At 46.7% G+C, this 18565-nt stretch overlaps 6 protein-coding genes across 6 annotated transcripts; 2 read left to right on the plus strand and 4 right to left on the minus strand.

The window, feature by feature from the left end:
* Positions 1–1516: 1516 nt before the first annotated feature.
* Positions 1517–1876, plus strand: N7478_008960 (uncharacterized protein; the record flags this gene model as incomplete). The annotated part of the gene is made up of 2 exons (XM_056925174.1): positions 1517–1535; positions 1617–1876. 2 exons carry the CDS (start codon positions 1517–1519, stop codon positions 1874–1876), a joined length of 279 nt encoding a protein of 92 aa, XP_056777900.1.
* A 1609-nt stretch (positions 1877–3485) lies between these two features.
* Positions 3486–6050, plus strand: N7478_008961 (uncharacterized protein; the record flags this gene model as incomplete). Its single annotated transcript, XM_056925175.1, has 1 exon — positions 3486–6050. The coding sequence occupies one exon, from the start codon at positions 3486–3488 to the stop codon at positions 6048–6050; it is 2565 nt and encodes an 854-aa protein (XP_056777901.1).
* A 919-nt stretch (positions 6051–6969) lies between these two features.
* On the minus strand, positions 6970–9626 carry N7478_008962 (uncharacterized protein; the record flags this gene model as incomplete). The annotated part of the gene is made up of 3 exons (XM_056925176.1): positions 6970–8227; positions 8290–9017; positions 9096–9626. 3 exons carry the CDS (start codon positions 9624–9626, stop codon positions 6970–6972), a joined length of 2517 nt encoding a protein of 838 aa, XP_056777902.1.
* A 711-nt stretch (positions 9627–10337) lies between these two features.
* On the minus strand, positions 10338–11419 carry N7478_008963 (fungal specific transcription factor domain-containing protein; the record flags this gene model as incomplete). The annotated part of the gene is made up of 2 exons (XM_056925177.1): positions 10338–11013; positions 11118–11419. 2 exons carry the CDS (start codon positions 11417–11419, stop codon positions 10338–10340), a joined length of 978 nt encoding a protein of 325 aa, XP_056777903.1.
* A 10-nt stretch (positions 11420–11429) lies between these two features.
* N7478_008964 (uncharacterized protein) lies at positions 11430–12764 on the minus strand (the record flags this gene model as incomplete). The annotated part of the gene is made up of 3 exons (XM_056925178.1): positions 11430–11837; positions 11920–12519; positions 12612–12764. The coding sequence occupies 3 exons, from the start codon at positions 12762–12764 to the stop codon at positions 11430–11432; spliced, it is 1161 nt and encodes a 386-aa protein (XP_056777904.1).
* Positions 12765–14991: 2227 nt separating this feature from the next.
* ugp1 (UTP glucose-1-phosphate uridylyltransferase) lies at positions 14992–16989 on the minus strand (the record flags this gene model as incomplete). The annotated part of the gene is made up of 2 exons (XM_056925179.1): positions 14992–16455; positions 16891–16989. 2 exons carry the CDS (start codon positions 16987–16989, stop codon positions 14992–14994), a joined length of 1563 nt encoding a protein of 520 aa, XP_056777905.1.
* Positions 16990–18565: the final 1576 nt, after the last annotated feature.

Below are 18565 nucleotides of genomic sequence, written 5' to 3' on the forward strand. Positions count from 1 at the left end.
TCCCATACGATTCATGTCTAGAATGTGCCAAGAGGCAAAGTGTTGTGGTTACATTAATTTCAGATCTAAAAATAGGTTTCAGCCCCAGAGCATCCGTTTGTATGGCCGCTTCTACGATTTTGCAGTAAGTATCCGTCAAACTCCAATACAAACTCCAATGAGTTGTACAGAGTCTTGGTACTGTACGGTGAAGCTATTGAAGTATAGCGTTTCTCAATACTAGGGCTCAAGTAGCGGTCAACAAGGAATCCACTTCCACTGTCGTCTGGCTGTTCAATGAAACAGGCACCATATCTCACTCTTGAGCTGCAACTTACTATAAGGATATGCGAGCTGAGCTACCAAGCAAGAATAGTACGATCGGCGAGATCCAAGATCCATTTGTTCAAAGTTTTTTGAATCTCATTAAGCTGATGGATCTACTTCATATACATTCACACAGAATTCAATCCAACGTCAAGAAGACATATGTTAAACTTGGAATACTCATTCAGTAAGAAGATAGAACTAGTGAGGCCCGTTTATATAAAAATGTTGAGTAATCGCCTATTCAAGTTGCAAGTCCATGCATCGGTAGTACTAACCATATCTACCAATAATAACCAAATGCTTCCTTCGATCCAATAGTAAACCTCCAGTCTCACGTCTCAATATATGAGGATATATCTCTTTGCTTTCTTCCAGTCCATATTATATCTTCCTCCGGCTCCCTTTCACCAAACTTGAGGCCTGGAAAGACGCACAGGGTTTTGCCAATGATTGAGTTGATACACAAATCTAGAAGTTACGGTCGTGACATCAAAGAAGCTTTACATTTAGCTTTTAGAATGCAAACATTTTTGTTCTGAAAATATATGATATTAGTGAACAGCAAATCTAATGATCTCTCAATCTACGTCAGAGTTCACTGGGAATTGAATCGGATCAAGATACAATGACATCATTTTGAACCACTATCAAAATCGTCAATTTTCAATTCAAAATGCCACAATCCAGAAATGGTACGCATATGTTAATTGAATAAATTTCTTCCTTCGAGTTAATATAAAAAGCTTTTAGATGACAGATGTCCGCCATTTGCCATGGACATCGTTTGGTGATTCGGGGTATATCTGATCCAATCATGTCACCGAACCAGGTTGAGGCGATCAAAAACTGTGGATACCTGGAGCACATTTACGTCAGGCGGCGTTTCATCAGGCCCGCCAGGTGTGGTTGTCATATCGAAGGCGATTTTCTTATTCGACGAATGGGGCGGCTGTTGACGTGGGTTTAATTTATTAAAGTGGTTGTGGCTTGGGCGAGTCGTACGGATTATATCATTGCTCGGAACAGGTTTTCATCATTATCACTTAATCAATCGAAAAGTATATAGCCAGGCTTTCCCTACTGGGATGAGATATATTATTCTGAACACGAACACATATTATAATTTCCTACTGCGAATACTCATTCAAGTTCGCTTCTACTACGATTATTTTCGCCTCTTACTCGCACATCATCTCTGAATTACAACATGCCTGAGCAACAAAACAGTAAGAACTCATTTTGAAGCCACCACTCCTCTAGGGACATCACGAAATCTTTCTTTACTAATACGATGCGTCTATCTCTAGGCGGTGGACTCCTCGGTGGTCTGGGCGATACCGTTGGGAAAACAGTCGGCGGCCTCACGAACACTGTAGGCGGTACTGTCAGTGGCCTCGGAAACACAGTTGGTGGCGCGACTCAGGGCCTTGGAAATACTGTCTCGGGCGCAACCGAGGGGCTAGGAAACGCGACCAAGGGTGCTGGTGAAGGTGTCTCAAATGGTTTCCAGAGTGTTGGGGGAAAGCAACAGAATGCCGATAACCCCTTGGGCTTGGATCGGTCGTAATAGGTTCCTGGCAAGACCTTGGACGATTGCCCATTTGGATATGTTTAAATGAATTTTGAGACGCCATTTTATTTATTTTTTGTTTCTTCATCTACATAATGATATGCTTAATCAACGTGATACTAGTATTCCTCTCTCTGTCCCATTTAGTTGGTAAGTACTAGAGTTTCTCGAATATTTATAGTACTACTGAAAGAACACACGTAGCAGCCCTTTCCCTGTGTTTTCAATGATTATATGTGAGACACTTCCGAGTTCGAAAACAATAGCATCTAGCGTGTATTTTTACGATCGTGGCTAGTACTAGATAGCAATATGGCCGTTCACGATTCCCAAAAGTCTTAGATCAACTAGGCCAGAGCCTTGGGAATTTTGGTGACCAAATTTAACAATCAATAGTCCGAGAAGAAAAAACGTCCTTGGTTACCAGAGAAGTTTGCTTCAAGGGGATATTGGCTATTTGGAGATGTGTTTTTCCCACAATATTGCGAAATAGCTTCCCCAAAAGTAATGCTCTCGAAGCATCCTCGGGCCCATGTTCTATACAGTATACTCTTGGCTTTCTGATCATCAAAATATATTTGATTTTTGATTTTGTGTGGTATTCTCCGCATTGGCATATATTTTCAAAATTTCCGAAAAAAAGAAAAAAGAAGTTCAGTGTGGGAAGTCGTAGTATACTAAGTAGCACATACTACACAGCACATTCATCAGGCTATAAGGCAATAACTTGAATCGGTTAAGATGTGAATAAGGCAAGACTAAAAGATTCCAAAAATGTTCGAATATCCTCACATTGACACATTCCTGATCTGGCTGATTGGCCAAGACTGTCTCACCAACAGGAAGTTCAATTTCAGTTACATTACTCCATGCCCAGGATTCCCCAATAGTATACTTGGGCTAGGCCATTCAACTACAACACTAGGTTTCCCCGCTCCGGTCACGTGCTGTGGAGAGAATTTCGTCGATTTTTGAATTTTGAATTTTTTTTTAATTTCGATTTTTGATTTTATATTATTATTATTATTTTTGACCCTTTCGCCCATCGAGATCCCCCATCGTCCTCCACTTTGGTTCCCCCCACGATCCTCCGTGTATCCCTCCCGTCTTCTTTCAGGGTGCACTTGATCGGTCTTGATCCTGTTGGGTCGACTGGCCTTGGTGGTTTCTCGACCCCCTGAATCCCCCCTTTTCCTGTGTGCTGGCCCAATTTCCTTCCAACTTGCGCTGACCGGCAGCACTCGGTCTCCGTAGCCGCTAAGCCGTTTTGGGACTTTGGAGGCAAACTTTCTGCCTTGTTGCCTGACTGCCTGAGGCCTGGATCACTCGGCTCGTCCGAAACAACAGAAAAACACGCGGCGCGACTTACACGAGTAGTCTCAACCGAGCCACCTCATCACTTTTGTCTTGTCAACACGCGACCACTGCGAAAAAAGGGCCCGGGGCTTAACGATCTCCTAATCTAATATTTCGCCCACTATTTAACGCAGCCCGGTTTTCTCGCAAGCGGTGGTCGCATGTGTTGTGCATGATCAAAGATTCAAAACCCCGTCGAATCATATCTGCTCACTAATACACCGTATACAAGAATCACACGTTATTGAAGATGATGGGATACGGGGGTCAGTCGTTTCACCCCTCCCAGCAGCAGCAGCAACAACCGCATCAGCCCCATCAAGCCGGTCAACCCCAGCATCCCCTGGGTCCCCCACGTCAGCATGTCCCATCCCCATCGTTAGGCGCCGCCCCGAACCTCCCTCAACATGGAAGCCCCTTTCCTGGTAGTAAGCCACTGTTCCGCGGACAGCCACAGCAGAGTTTTACGGCCTCGCAATCCCCTGATCTGCGTAAGATGGCCCCGACTTCCAGTGGTCCATTGGCGGGGTATCCCACCCCTACCAGTTTTGCGGCACAATTTCCTGGTCACTTTGCCCCACAAGGGTCTCCCGATTTATTGTCGCGGAACCCAGATCTGATGAGGGGTTACAATGCAATGCCGCAAATGCGACCGCAGCCCGGAATGAGTCCTGGTATGAGCCCACAAAACGCCTTGTCGCATCCCCATTCAACAAGCGTGTCATCACCACAACAGTCGCTGAATAGACTTCCTCACTCAGGCGTGCATCAACGAGATAGCTACCCAAATGCTAGTCCATCTATGGCTAGTCCCTCCATGTTCGCCATCAATCAACAGCAGCAGCAGCAACGCCAGCCCCAATCCCAGCCACAATCACCGCAGCAAGCGCAGCAGCATTTACAGCAGAGGCAACAACAATATCAGCAACAGCAGCAGCAACAACATCAAGAACGCTTACAGCAGCAACAGCAGCAGCAGCGAATGGAGCAGCAGAAGCAACTTCAACAGCAACAGCAACAGGCACAGGCGCAGCAGCAGCAACAACAGCAACAGGCGCAACAACAGCGTATTGAACAACAGAAGAAATTGGAGCAGCAACAAAAGTTGGAACAGCAGCAACGCCTCGAGCAGCAGCAGCAGCAGCAGCAGCAACAGCAACAACAACAACGACTCGAGCAGCAAAGACAACACCAACAGCTGCTAGAAAAGCAAAGGCTAGAGCAGCAACAGAAGGATATGCTTGAACAACAAAGGCTACAGAAATTACACCATCAAACTCAAATTCAAAATCCCTACCAGCAGCAACAATCTCCCTTTACGCAACATGCTCAACCACCGTTCCATCAGTACCAGCCTCAGTCACAGAGCCAGTATACTCAACAGCAACCTGTTCAGTTCTCCCAGTCTCAACAATCCCAATTCTCTTCATCACAGCAAGCTTCTCAATTCCAGCATTATCAACCAACAGCGCAGGCTTCGGCGGACACATCCACAGGGGCATCTATACTGCAGCCTCCATCCACCGCCTCTTCAGAGAATCCAGCTCTTAAGGCTGAGGACCGAAGTCCTGCTCCAAAAAAGAAATCGAAGCCTAAGACACCTGCTGCTAATCAAACCCAAGCAGGACAGGCTCAGTCTCAGCTACAGCAGAATGCTCCTGGGTCTGCACACAATGTGACTCCTGCTCAGCCCAATGGACCGGCCCAAGTAATCGCCGCTAACGGCGAGCAACCCCAAACGCCAACTCCACGCCGCAAGCGTGGACGGCCACGTAAGGAAGAAGCTGCCGCTAGAGCTGCTGAAGCCGCCGCCAGAGCTGCTCAAACTGGTCAGCCCATTCCGGGATTGCAACCTGGGCAAGCGTCTTTCAACTCTAATATGACACCGACTGGCCCTGGGGGAATATCCACGTTTACACCCATTATCGGACCGGATGGAACTCCGCTTCCCTTAAAGCGCAAGCGCGGTCGTCCACGCAAGGCGGATCAGATTGCCTGGGCACAAGCCACTGGGCAACCGCTGCCAGTTCCCAAGCCGAGAAAACCAGCCGTTCCCAGAGCTAATAAACCTAAACAACCTGGGACAGGTAGACCCCGTGGCAGACCCCGTAAAGCGGATATTGCCGCTGCCGCTGCAGCTGCCGCAGCGGCAGGAGGAAATGGTGGAGATTCTACTCAAATAGATGCCAAACCCATCAACCCTAGTGACAACGCAGATATGAATCAAGCTCATAAGCGCGCGGTGACCACTGGAGATGAAGATCCCAACAAGCGAGCTTGTCCGACGCCTCCATACCACCAACAGGGCCAATCCTTAACGCAACAGCCGGGTCAGCAACTGCCTGGGCAGAACCACTCTCTCCCTCGACCAGGCCAACAAATCCCCGGGGCCCCACATCATCTTCAGGCACAGGCACCGCACATGACACACCAGAACAGCCAGCATGGTCTTCAAACTCAACAAAAAGCTCAGCAGCAGCAGCAATCACAGCAGCACCAGCAGCTTCCTCCTCGACCTGGTCAGCCTATGTCAATGCCTCATATGCACATGCACCAACAATCGCCTGTCCATCCTCCACGCCCTGCTCCCTCGCACCCGTTCATGCAAATGCCTCCGATGCAACATCTTCAACCGCAAGCTGTCCATGGACTTCCCCAGCCACAAACTCAAGCCCAAGCCCAGGCCCAGATGCAACCCCAGGCGCAAATGCAGGTTCAAGCTCAGGCACAAGGTGGCAGGCCACAAGGTCGCCCTGCGCCACAGCATCAACATCAGCATACATTCCAGATCCAGCTCCAGCCGCAACCCACATGACTAGGCCAAGGATACCAATAATGTCTTGTTTGAATAAACCATACCTGCTCATCGCAATTTAATTACGGCCTACGATCTTGTGATGTTTCGAAGTTTACCTGTTTTATTCCTACCCGTTTATCTTCATTGGGTTTCAGTGTTCCCTATCTACCTGGGTACATGGCAACATTTGAAGATAGATAGGTACTTATACTAAATCAAATCCTGCATCTATTCCTCCCCTCCTCCTGAATACTTGCCGTTTGTATTCATCTCTCATTTTCCTATTTATGTTTCTCTTTTCTATGTTATCATCTGGCATGACTATTCACGAACCCAGTGAAGTGGTTATTAGGATATCCTATTTTCTTTCCGGCGTTTACGTGATATGTTGGCTTGATCTTCGCATGATGGGCATGGGCATGTTTTGCTTGTGACTTGTTTTCACCTCTTCTTCATTTCCTAGTTCCTTTTCTTCATTCTGCGTGTTTGCTTAGCTGGTCTGGTTTGGTCGGTCTGGTTTTGATTGTGATTTTCTTTTGACACATATATCTAATGCTGTAGTACATATTCCTAATTTCATTGTACGGGTCATTATATTGACACCAGATGTTTCGCCTCGTATTCACTGGCATTTGCCGGCCTCCAAGATTGTATAGATCTATGGAAATCCACCATATTTTCAACTTGAATTCAATATCCATTATCGAAAGCTGGATCATGATTCAATTATATGATGGATAGTATTACTCTATGTTATACATGTATCTCAAGATTTGAGTGTTTTGTTTTGTTTACAGCTTCAACTTCCAAGGATTTTCTAGTAGATATCGATGCTTTGAACTTGGAAGGAATTTTCATTTTCATGTGACAGGCACGCACACCAGGATATAAAGCAAAATCAAGCGTTTCCCTCAATCGAAATCAATAAAAAATCAACTTATTCATCCTCGAAAGCAACGAAATCCTCCAAATCGCTCATATCCATAACCACAGCAGGATCAACTCCATAGCGACCGCTATCCCCAAACGAGCTCAAAGTAGGCCAATCGCTCAAATCAATTTGCAAAGTAGGTGCAATCTTCCTCACAATATCATCACATAGCAGAAACGCTCGCTTCGCCGCCGGATCAACAGAAGCCATAGCATGGATCCAAACAACAGCCTTTTTACTCATAGTAAACGCTGTACTCAGATCCGTATCCAAAATAGCAGCATACGGGTTCCCTGACAAACGAGACGACTTAGAATTAGATGCTCCATTCGCATTATGAGTCTCTTGTTCTCCCGTCGGACCCAAAGAAGAATACGACAAAGCCAAAAGCAACGCAGTAGTGGACTGCATAAGGAAATGAAGAACAGCCCACCAGGGCGTTACGCGCGCTAACCAGGCAATATCAACATTCTCAGGAAAGACAGAAATAAGCGAGCACGAAGCCTGGAGACAATTCGTAGCTAGTTCGGCACGGATTTTTTCGCGATGGGTCACCTCTATCGAGGAGCCTGGGTTGGGCGAGTAATTGAGGCTGAGACAGGGTCTGCAGAGCGTAATTCGGGCAGAGTAGTAGTACAGTGCTAGACAAACACGTTCACGAGCGTGTGGAGCACTGTCATCGTCCAGTTTGGAGTGATTTAGGCTCCAAGGACCTGCATCGGGAATATGAAATTGGTAGTCTGGAGGTATTTTCGCGAGCCAACGATCCATGCGCTGGCCATATTTATGGATACGGTGTTCCGTATGATCAGATCCTTGACGCATACCCTCGATGCTATATACTTTGTTCAGGACTGCTTGGGATACAAGGGAAAGATCAACGAGGTAGTAAAAAAAGAGGGACGGACATGGCTGGGTCTTAGTAGCCCAATCGGGTACAACGTGTGGCTTGGAGAGCTTCTCAAAGATCGAAGCATTGAGATCGTTAATCCGGGCTTCGGAATCATGGAGGAGATGCCGGATCTCTGGATTCTCAAATGATTCTTCTTCGACAGGAATGGGGAGGGTGACGGAACAAATGCCCTCTCCGACTCGAGAGGCTCGGCCATGCATTGACGTGAGAAGGTGTTGCAAAGCATAGATAGACCACCATAATCGACAGCGGGATTCCTTTGATTCGTCGTGGGGGTTCTCATCTTCGAAGCGAAGGTTGATTCCGAGGGAGATTGCTGAGTAGAGAGCCATATCTGCAAATTTGGATGCCCTATATTTTAACAATTAGTATGGCTCAATATGAGTCACGTCTAGTACTTGAATAGAACATACCTATTTAACTGTCCGGCACAGAGTAGGTAAAGGGAAACCAAAAACTCGAGTTGAATTTGTTGCAGTGTTGAATGCTCGAACAGCGTATTTGAATGAATACTCAGTTGTCGCGCTCTCGTCAAGAATATCATCTCGTTATCATAGACATTGCTCTTCTCGACATTAATCATTCGACAATGTCGACACCCAATAGCGAAAATCATATTCAGAATCGCCAACCATTTTCTCGAGGGTTTCGAGGGCCGCTCAAAAATCAACAAATACTGAGATGTAAATGTCGATTTCCGAACAGCGCTAAAGAACGGGTGAACCAACTCCATATATGAGTTGAAGTATTCGTCTGCCAATTCTCGGTCTGGTATCGCAAATGGATCCGTTTTGTTGTCAACAAAAGGAATATCAAGGTCATCCAGATGATAGTTCATTGATGCGATGGGGATGTCTTTCCCTACGTTGCCCATCTCGGGTGTGAAATCCATAGAACCGTGCGATGATTGAGCGGCAGTCTTTCGTGAATTATCCTCCAACTTCTGTATCCAAGATATCTCCGAGTTCTTGCCGAAAAATCCAGCGGCGCGCGTGTTCTCGTTGCGATCGAGGTCTTCGCCTACTATGTCCACAGCATCAAGGGAGCCGACAGACGAAGACGAATCAGACTGTTCACCTGCGGCTTGTTCGGAATGGTTTTCATCCTTGGGCTGTACATTTTCAAAATTGTTAAACATTATCTATACAGACAATTGGGTATAATAGAGTCGGGGTTCTAAGATGCCTATGAGACTCTTGAATGCGTGTTTTATACTAACCTTAATTGTTTTTCGAATCTTCCGCGCAACATGCGGGTCGACATCTCCCTCAAGCGAGTGAAGTAATTTTTCGTATTTTTCAATTCGGCCAGTTAAAGATTTAAGCTGCTTCTCGTCACGAATTCTTTTGGCATCCTCGTACATGCAACGATTCTTATGATAGATACACTGTCCACAAACCGGTTTCTTGCCATCGCATTTGATCTTCCGGTGTCGACAAGATTCACATGCGCGGGCCGATCGTCTTCGAGCTTGAACATGGTTCAAACCAATAATCCGAGGAATCGCGACCTTATTTGAGGGTATGATATCAGGACTATGGCTTGGATCTGTTCCAGATGCCGAAGGCGTTGGTCCGAATGGGTGCAAGAGCGCCGGACTCGTTACAGGATACGCGGAAGGCTGAACCCCGGAATCAAAGGTTTGTGGTGAGGGTAGATATGAAGGGTGGCTTGCGGGTGGCGCCCAAAAAGACCTCGTGATAGAGGGGTGAGATTCATCGTTAGACGCTGAAAGCCGCCTGCTATTCATATAGGGCAAAATATGTGCGAAACAGCGAAGTGATACACAATATGCGCCGATTTGCTGATTTTTACAAGATTTTGTAAAAAGATCGGTAGTGTAGGTCGGGTTGTGCAATGACGCATGCTATTTAAAACAACCTCAAATGGGAGGCGGGGGAGCGCAAGAAAGACTTTCACAAGAAAAAAAAAAAAGTCAAAAAAAAAAAAACTTACTGCATTGGTAACATCCAGAGCGGAATTCGTTCGTGACCGGTTCAAGCTTCATGTTGAACCAGACCAGATGTACCAAGTAGTTCTTCCCGCCTAACTTGCGTGCCGACGTTAACTTCCCCTCAACACGGAAGAGACCCAGACTAGATCCTGTCCTGGAAGAAAATGCTGAAATCCGACTCGACGCACACGAGCTTCTGTGGGGTTCACATATCAAGATAACCAAGCAATCGGGGCTCGTTTGACGTCATATCCTGGACATTGTGGACCTGACGGGAACCCTCGTCTGAACAAAGTGGCTCCTAGATCTGAGTACATCCAAACTTGGTACTAGCCTGATGAAGGTCACGGAGTCGCCATCAGATAATATGTACATGTATTTTGGCCTCTGATATTCGACATGGACTGACAGTTGACCAGGTGACCAGGTGAGATCTTCCCCAAGACTCTCGAATGAAAGCCTATATACACCCGCGTTGTGCAAGGAGTTACCTTTGACCAGCAGCAATCAACATTTGACTGGACGGAACCTTTCCACAAGCATATCGTCCTTCCCAAGACTAAGGCTTTCATACCGGTCAAGCATATCAGCAAGCCCCATGCCAGGGTAATCCTGGAGATTAGTGTCGCCGCCATTACCAATGCCATGGTATTTCTCCTTTTGGTTCAACTTCTCCAATCCCTCAGCGTACTGGTCAAATCGATGACCACCTTCTCCCCTAGACTCTTCATCGAATAATTCTTTCAATTCATCGGGTATAGATGTAGCGTTACGAATTCGGTCGCCTTGAGCTTTGGCCCGCACAGACTGCCGGAAAATGTGAAACAAGTTTCGCCCCAATGCCGATCGATTGGCAACGATGGAGAAGGCGCCCGCCAAGGAGAGAAAATCTTGGTCTAGAACATCAAATGTTTCCTGTTCAAGCATCGCGAATAGCGCAAGGTTGATCGCATACATAGCGAAATGATGAGCGCGGCTTAGACCGACTTCCTGCCGATGCAGATGTGTTAATGCAGCAATACTTCGTGCAGCTGATTGCGTAACCTGCCAGGGATTATATTTGGCTTCCGGTGTTTGCCTTGGTGGGCTTTCGGGGGTATGAGGGGCTTCAGATGTGGTTCTTGAGAGTTCGTTTTCAGAGATGCAGCTGAATAGATTGATGACCAGTGCATTGTATCGCATTCTGTATATTCAACGTTAGCAACTGCAGTGTTCATCATGCAAGGGATACCCAAGATTCATCATTCGATTAGTTCATTGACGAAGGTCCCAAATGAGTCAACTTACTTTAAGAGGATTATATGCGGGGGCAATTCCTTCGAGTCAAACGCGGTCGGCAACAACCTCTGCCACCGCTGTAGCTGCTCATATAGCTCTTCCCGACTTCGGCGTTGAACCGGCTCCAAGTGTATGTTCAAGTTGTGATCATTATCCCCAAACATGCTCCGAGAAATATCCCGCGCAATGGTGGACAGATTACTCGCCTCTTCGAAAAAGAGGTCTATCTGTGATGGACACGGCTGGCGATGAGTCGGATAAGGTGTCCATCGAGCTTGATCCGCCAGACACTCGCCCTCACTCCGAGGCATATTGACATGATCAATCAGACAAGGCCTTAAAAAGCCAGTATGAACCATCCTGCGTGATATGTAAGCTACAGTCGTAACAGAAGAATACACAGTCAACGTACGTGTCAATGTTAAAAAGACCCCAAGCTGCACTTCTGCATGAAAAGTCCATATCTCTTGATAACTGTTTGGATGTTACCCGAGGCCCTTTGTCTCCAACTAGCCCCAGAGCCTCTCCCATTTGGATAGCCTCGTGTAACATGATATATCCCAGATCATCATTGCGTGACAGGGCATATCTCTCATGCATGAGAAGGGTCCCCTGTAGCAATACCAGGCTAGGCTGAGGATCTTGTAGTTCTTTCAATCGCTCTGCCTCAGCTAAGAAACCACAGCCTTTAGAAGCTATATTGCCCGGATAAAGATATGCCTCCGAGAACTCTGAAAAGTACTAATGTTCACCACTGCAATGAGTAACCAAGTTCAGTCCATCATGATCAGACGGGGACTCCACAACTTACACACGCATTACTTAACAGAGCATTGACCAAATAAGGACTACAAAACTCCGATCGTAGATCCCCACTCTTCATATGTCTCAGAAAAACATCTCGATCCAAAAATCCCTGAAAAGGATAATTCCACGTGAAATAGAGAGAAATAAGATGAGACACCAAATCCGCATCATCAGTAACACTCGTCCACGGCCTCGCAGGAACCTTCAAGGGCGCCTCATCACATAAATAATGAATATCCATCACCTTACTCCGAAACGAAGGACCCTCCGCTTCAACATTGATAATATGCTTTATGTCCTCAAGCTTTGCCACTGTTTCCCTCGGCGCGGTGTTATCCCTCCCAAGTCTCGCAAGGGCATCATCGATATAGGTCCTAATTTCGTGCGGCGGGGCATTGCGTCGAATAATGTCAAGTAGCTGGAGTGCGTTGGATTCATCAGCCTCACGAATCAATCGAAAGAGATCAGTCAATAGGTCCCGATGGTATGAGAGTTCATCAGCGGTTCGTTTAGCAGCGACACGACGGCGTTGGTCAAGAGATTCGTCAAAGATGCAAACGCGTTGAAAAGTGCGACAATTTTCGCACGGGGGTGTTCCAGAACACTGGAAGGGAGAAAATTTCCGTGGTCAGCTGGGTCTAACTATACAAGGTAAAGTAAAGTCTCAGTCTAAATTGCAGGGAGACAATCACTAACCTTTCTCTTAGACTTCTTGCATGCAAGACATGCAGTCGATACTCTTTTCTTCCATGTGTGTCCTGAAAAGGATCTAGAATCATCTCCTGGTGGACTCCCATGATAGGAAGTAGGAGAGAGGTCTTGGGCAATGTGGCGGCGTTGATCATTCATCGTATCGTATCGTGTGCTAGTATCTTCCGGCATGCATGTACAATGTGGCTGCCGAGTTCAAAGCGTACGTATATACAATATGTGTATATGTATTGAAAATCAGCAGAGAAAAGGGAAACTAACGTCTCCTAAAGATGAGATCCAGGTGCTGTGGCGGTGGCACATCGCGAATTTCAAAGTAGCCACACGTTGACGAGTCGAGGTTATATCATATCAGAGGCATTTGCAGCCGTGATGGCGGGGGGCAACAGGTCTCGAGCCTTGGGCAACTTAGGTAAAGAGGCAAGACCTTCAAAGTTTTCTGATAAAAACTTGTATATTGATATACGCACGCACTTAAAAGAAAGACGCTGGATTGGTGATTTGTTCGTCGGGATGAAACGTGATAAAATACATGATCCTAGCGTCAAAATTAAGAAGCAAAGATTTCCTGCTGCGAGTACAAGAATTTCATTTCTTCCTAGGGCATCATTTGAGCTAAGCTAATCAAACTACCATAGCGGTGACTGACGTAAAGTGGAATTTCGGGCTTACAGTCCGCTTATCACAGCAAATAACGTAACGGCTAAGAACTAGCCACTACACAAAGAAACCTGAATGGAACCATAAAGACACAATACTTCAACTTGAAAGAAAAGAAGTCCAATTACATGATTCCATCCAGCATGGCCTATCTCTGCTACGTTTACGAAATGATGAACATGGAAGCTTCACCCATCTTGTGACTTCAACTTCCATTGTCTTGCAATTCATTCGATAACAAGAATACGAAAAGATTCAAAGGCCGTCAAGGGCCGGGAAGAAAAGCCGGGCACGTGATGGATCACCGCACCATCCAAACAGGGTAACTGATGCAGTTCGAGACCGACCTAAAGTTAAAAATATAGTGCTGCTACTATATCCATGGTCATGGTGTGGGAGAACTACTAGTAGGACTGCCATGTGTAGAGTTCTTTCATGCCCGTATACATTCTGACGAGAGTAGACCCTTTGACGCAGGATCATCATATTTAATTAGCTATCTCTATTCCCTTCATTGCCATATACTACAGCCTGATCTTAAAAGCTATATAGATGTATATATTGCTTTGCTCATTTGCTTTCGAGTATTTTTTGTCCCCAAAGATCCAGATATGTCAGCTTCAAGTTGTCTACGTGCTCTACAGCCCTCAGACTGGACCGTGCGGTCTACGTAATAATGTAAGAATGATGTAACAACATATCATCCAATAGGTATAGTGCAAGGCGCTCTAAATTTCAAGTATTCTCTTACAGAATTTAAGTACTAGGTCTAAAGTTGCCTTGTCAACGGTACATAGCGGCTAAGGCGTGTCGTCGAAATAGACGCAGCTGATGCCAGCCACAAATCCACTCCAAGTATACGGATCACGATGTTTCGACATGCAGTGACTTATAGTAACCAACATAATTTACTGATCCAATATGTTACCCCTGCATCGTTTACTTACTGTTGTTTTTGTTTAATCAACCTAAATTTGCAACGATGACCACTAGGAAGCAAGACACCGTACAACCATCGAATTGCGTGGGCTCACAGAGAAGCGTTCAGGTTGCACTACTCGTGGTGTCGAAACAACTGCGTGGACGGAGTCGTATCAAGGTTTTCTCTTTCCCCTGTTTCTTTCATGTTATATTTCAGGTACATTATCATGATCGCGACGTCATAGCCCTTTTTTTGTTGCTGGAGGTTGATTTTTTTCGCCCCCGAGACCTGTGCTCACGTGCATCATTACCTATGAAGAGGTCAATACAATAAGATCTATCTAGTATATTCCTACTGTTTCTTTGAATGGAGTCTTAGGACAGCCTGGAGTTCAGGTCTCATATACGTGGTAGAATGTGGAGATCAAAAAGGATGATGGCATTGACTCGGATAGTCCAGGACAAAAGTAGTACTTGAAGAAGGTAAAATAAGACCGCGATCCTAATGCAGCCTGAACCAGGACAAGAGACGGACAAGAGAAGGGTAAAAAGAAAAGACAAAACGCTGGATTATTCAAATGTAATACAAGCACATGTTTTGCGTACTCCATAGGATTCCGTAGCCACGAATGCACCTCCCAAAAACAGAACAAACATCATGACCGTTCACGATCCTTGGTATCAGATCAATTCCGCCGATTTAAGGCAAGCGAGAAGGACCCGCGGGGAAGGAGTCGCTTCGGGTAAGATTAAGAGGTTTTCTAGTTATTCCCAAGGAACCCGTCTAATGCTCCAGGATTCTCAAGCTACCTTGCACGACACAGTTCTCCAAAACAGATCCAGGGGGGATGTCAATGGTGCTGCCCTCGGTGGCGACAATGATAACTGTGCCCTTGAGGGTGACGTTGCGACCAAGGTTGACGGCACCGGTGATAGTGAGGTGGTCCAGCTCAACAATACGAGGAATGCTGCCAATACGCTTCTGGAAGTCAGAGACCTTCTTGAAATCAGATCCCAGCTTAATAACAGGCACACCACCGAAGCGGTTAGGGTCCATAACCAGCTGGCCGTGCTCGAGACGGTACAGATCGGACTTAACAACCATGAGATCGGAGCAAGTCTTGACGGGAAGGAAACGACGACGGGGCACGTTGACACCGTGGGCGTTCTTGAAGTGACGGATGGCAGCACCGACAGCGGTCTCCAGCTGGTAGATGGCCTGGTCGGCCTCACCCTTCTTATCAGCGGGGATGGACTTCTCGTTGGCGATGATCTCCATCTCGAGCTCGTTCTCCTCAACAACACGCTTGATGGCACGAACATTCATCCAGATGTTGTTGGTGTTGAAGTACTTGAACTTCTTAATAGACTTGAACTCGTTGACGTGCTCCTTGGGCACCTGGGCGATCTCGAGCAGGCGGACCTTGCCGTCGGAGTCGATGATAGTACCACCCTTGACATCAGCCTTGGTCTTGTCAGTCAACTCCATGATGTACTCGGCCTGGGAGTCAACCATGTGCTGCAGGATGCGGAGATCAACAACGGCACCCAAGTTGTCAGCGTTGGACAGGAAGATGTACTCGACACCACGCTCGATCAGTTTGTCGAGAGTGCCGGAGTTGTACAGGGACTCGAAGACGTCACCGTGACCGGGAGGGTACCAGTCCTGGAGGGGAGCATCGAAGCTCTTGGGGGCGGGGAGAAGGGAGTCCTTGATGATACGGGGGTAACGAGACTGGTTAAAGGTAATGATGTCGACGTTGTGACCCTCGTACTTCTTAATGATGGACTGGGTGTCCTGGTCGGTGTTGAAGGAGTTCATGAGAACGAAGGGAACGTTGACGTTGAAGCTGCGGTTGAGGTGCTCAATCTGGCGCACAGACAGATCCAGGAAGGACATGCCCTCACGAACCTCAATGACGGACTTGGGGCCAACACAACCCATGGACGTACCAAGACCACCGTTCAGCTTGACAACAGCCAGCTTGTTCAGGAACTCAACAGAGGCATCGGCACCGAGTTCTTCATAGCCGACGACCTGGGAAGGCTGGGGAGGGGCAATACGCTCCCAGTTGACAGCATTTCCCTTGGCCTTGTCGTTGAGGAAGCGGCGGAACAGAGCAAAGAAGTTATCCATCTCAGCCTCGAAGCGCTTCTTCTCGCTGCCTTCGGGAACGGAATCGGAGAGGGCGTTCAGGGCATTGCGCATCTGGGAGGCGGCGACGCTAGTGGAGGCATTCTCGAATGCCTGGCGAGAGGCGATATGGGTTAGCGATGCTTCGGACGTCATGATGCAGAATGATCATGCGAGTTAAATAATTAAACAATTCCCCAAGCTCAGGGAAACCAAAAAAGGAGAGGATTAAGAGAGGGGGGTTTTGGCGGGGGTGAGAGGCCCCAGATCGTAGAGAGCGCGGGGATATCAAGATTCACGGGATAGATAAAACACCTTGGAACGGTGTGGGCAATAAACACAATGGGAATAAGATGAAATTGGAGAGGAAGAAGAGAGAGAGAGAGAGAGAGAGAGAGCAGAGTTGAGATCCATGATGAATCAATCCAACTCAAATGTCAACCGCAAACTCTCTTTTCCTCCCAAAAACAGAAAGCGCGACTGGGCAAAACAGGCAGGAACGGAGCTTCATCCCGTGGCCTCGCAACAACGTCTCCAATGTTGACTTACCATGTGTGACTGGGACTTGCCATGGTGCTTGCCCTCGAAACCAGAGGAAGCATCGGCGGCAGCAGGCCGGAGGTGGGCAGGAAGTGCCTTGGCGGCCATGTTATTAAAGGTGGGGGAGGATGTAGGGGGAAAATGGGGGGATATGAGATAACAAGGGAGTTTGGAGAGAAAAGGTGGGAGGGGACCTGGTGGATAAATAGAAAGTCAGATTGTGGAGTTCACAGTAACAGAGAAGCTAATGGTTTAGTGTTTTTTCTTTTTTCTTTTTTCTTTTTTAGTGAATTTTTTTTTTCCAGGTTCTTTAATTTGCAAGAGGGGTCGTTGCCACAGCTGTCGATCAGCTCGGGCCCAGGAGCCACGGGATGTCGACAAGCTGCCGTCATTGGCAAGGTGGAGTGGGATTGAGGGATTGTGGTGGTGGCCAACTCACAAGGATTGTGCAGAATCCAGATCAATTGTCAATGCTCAATGCAGCATTGGAGGGGACAAATCAAGAGCACCGAGACTTGTAACCTTGGAAGCCAAAAAAAAAAAATTTGTCGAAGAGAAAAGAGAAAGGACAGGGAGGAAGGGAGGTGGGGGAGTAACGTGATATTTATTGACGCCGTAAAAAGGGAGAGAGCACTGTACATATACATAGAGCTACATGTATTTACAATTAATTAATTATTAAATTATACTCAAATTGGGGATCTAATTGAATTAATGAAATCGAATTGACTATTTTTATATCTGATTTATTTCCTCAGAAATAGCTCCCATATCCACCCACTCTCGCACGTTCTACCACAACGGCCCGTCGAAAGCATCTGGGAGTTTCCGGAAAGACAGTGCTCCCGACTGGTGATCTGTCACCTTTCGAAAGCTCTAAATACCTAAATCCCTACTAAATTGTCTGAGACCGGAAAACCCTAGACCCAAGACATACTAATATACTATGTATATAGTAAGACCTAAGAACGCCCCCCTTGTCTACATGTCTAATCCCTTCTCCGGAGTACAGCAAGATAACCCATAGCCCGATAGTCGCGATGCCACTTCCAGGGTCCTGTCATAAGAACCTAAAGGGGCAAGGGGGGCTTCAACGGGGAAATGGAACGAAAAATAAAACAAAACAAAACAAAAAACAAGGAAAAGGGGTGGGATGAGCTCCATTAAAGGGGGAGAGGCAGAACACTCATCCGTACAATTGACGAAGTTTACTTCCTTGTTCTAATGCGTATAGAAAGTATACGATCAGAGATTTTACTCAACTATTCTCTTCTTTGCTCTCCTGTATAACCAACATTCCCATGTTCCAGAAGAACTAGAACATCCAGCTTCCCAAAAAAAAAAAAAAAAAAACATTAATTTCCCCCTTTTTCATTTATCTCATTCGATCCCTCTCCCAGCCTTTGGTGGTATTTGCAGTTCCACCCGAATTGTCCCTCCGGTCGGGCATGGTATACCCCCATCTGCCCCACCAGGTGTCGTCGCCTGGAATCTGACCTAGAAGGTCCAAGTTGCAGATTATGCCGATAAGACGATTTTGCCGGTTCTAGAACTGCCTCGATCATGGTCTTATATCTGTCTCAATAACCAGCACTACATTCATTCTAGAATGCCTCTTTTTTTAAAACCCTCCCATGGCTCGATCCCGAGCCCTGCATGTATGGCGAATATCATATCCTCCAAG

This window comes from Penicillium angulare (assembly GCF_028827245.1).
Source record: "Penicillium angulare strain IBT 27051 chromosome Unknown utg000005l_segment0_segment0, whole genome shotgun sequence".
NCBI classification, from domain to species: domain Eukaryota; kingdom Fungi; phylum Ascomycota; class Eurotiomycetes; order Eurotiales; family Aspergillaceae; genus Penicillium; species Penicillium angulare.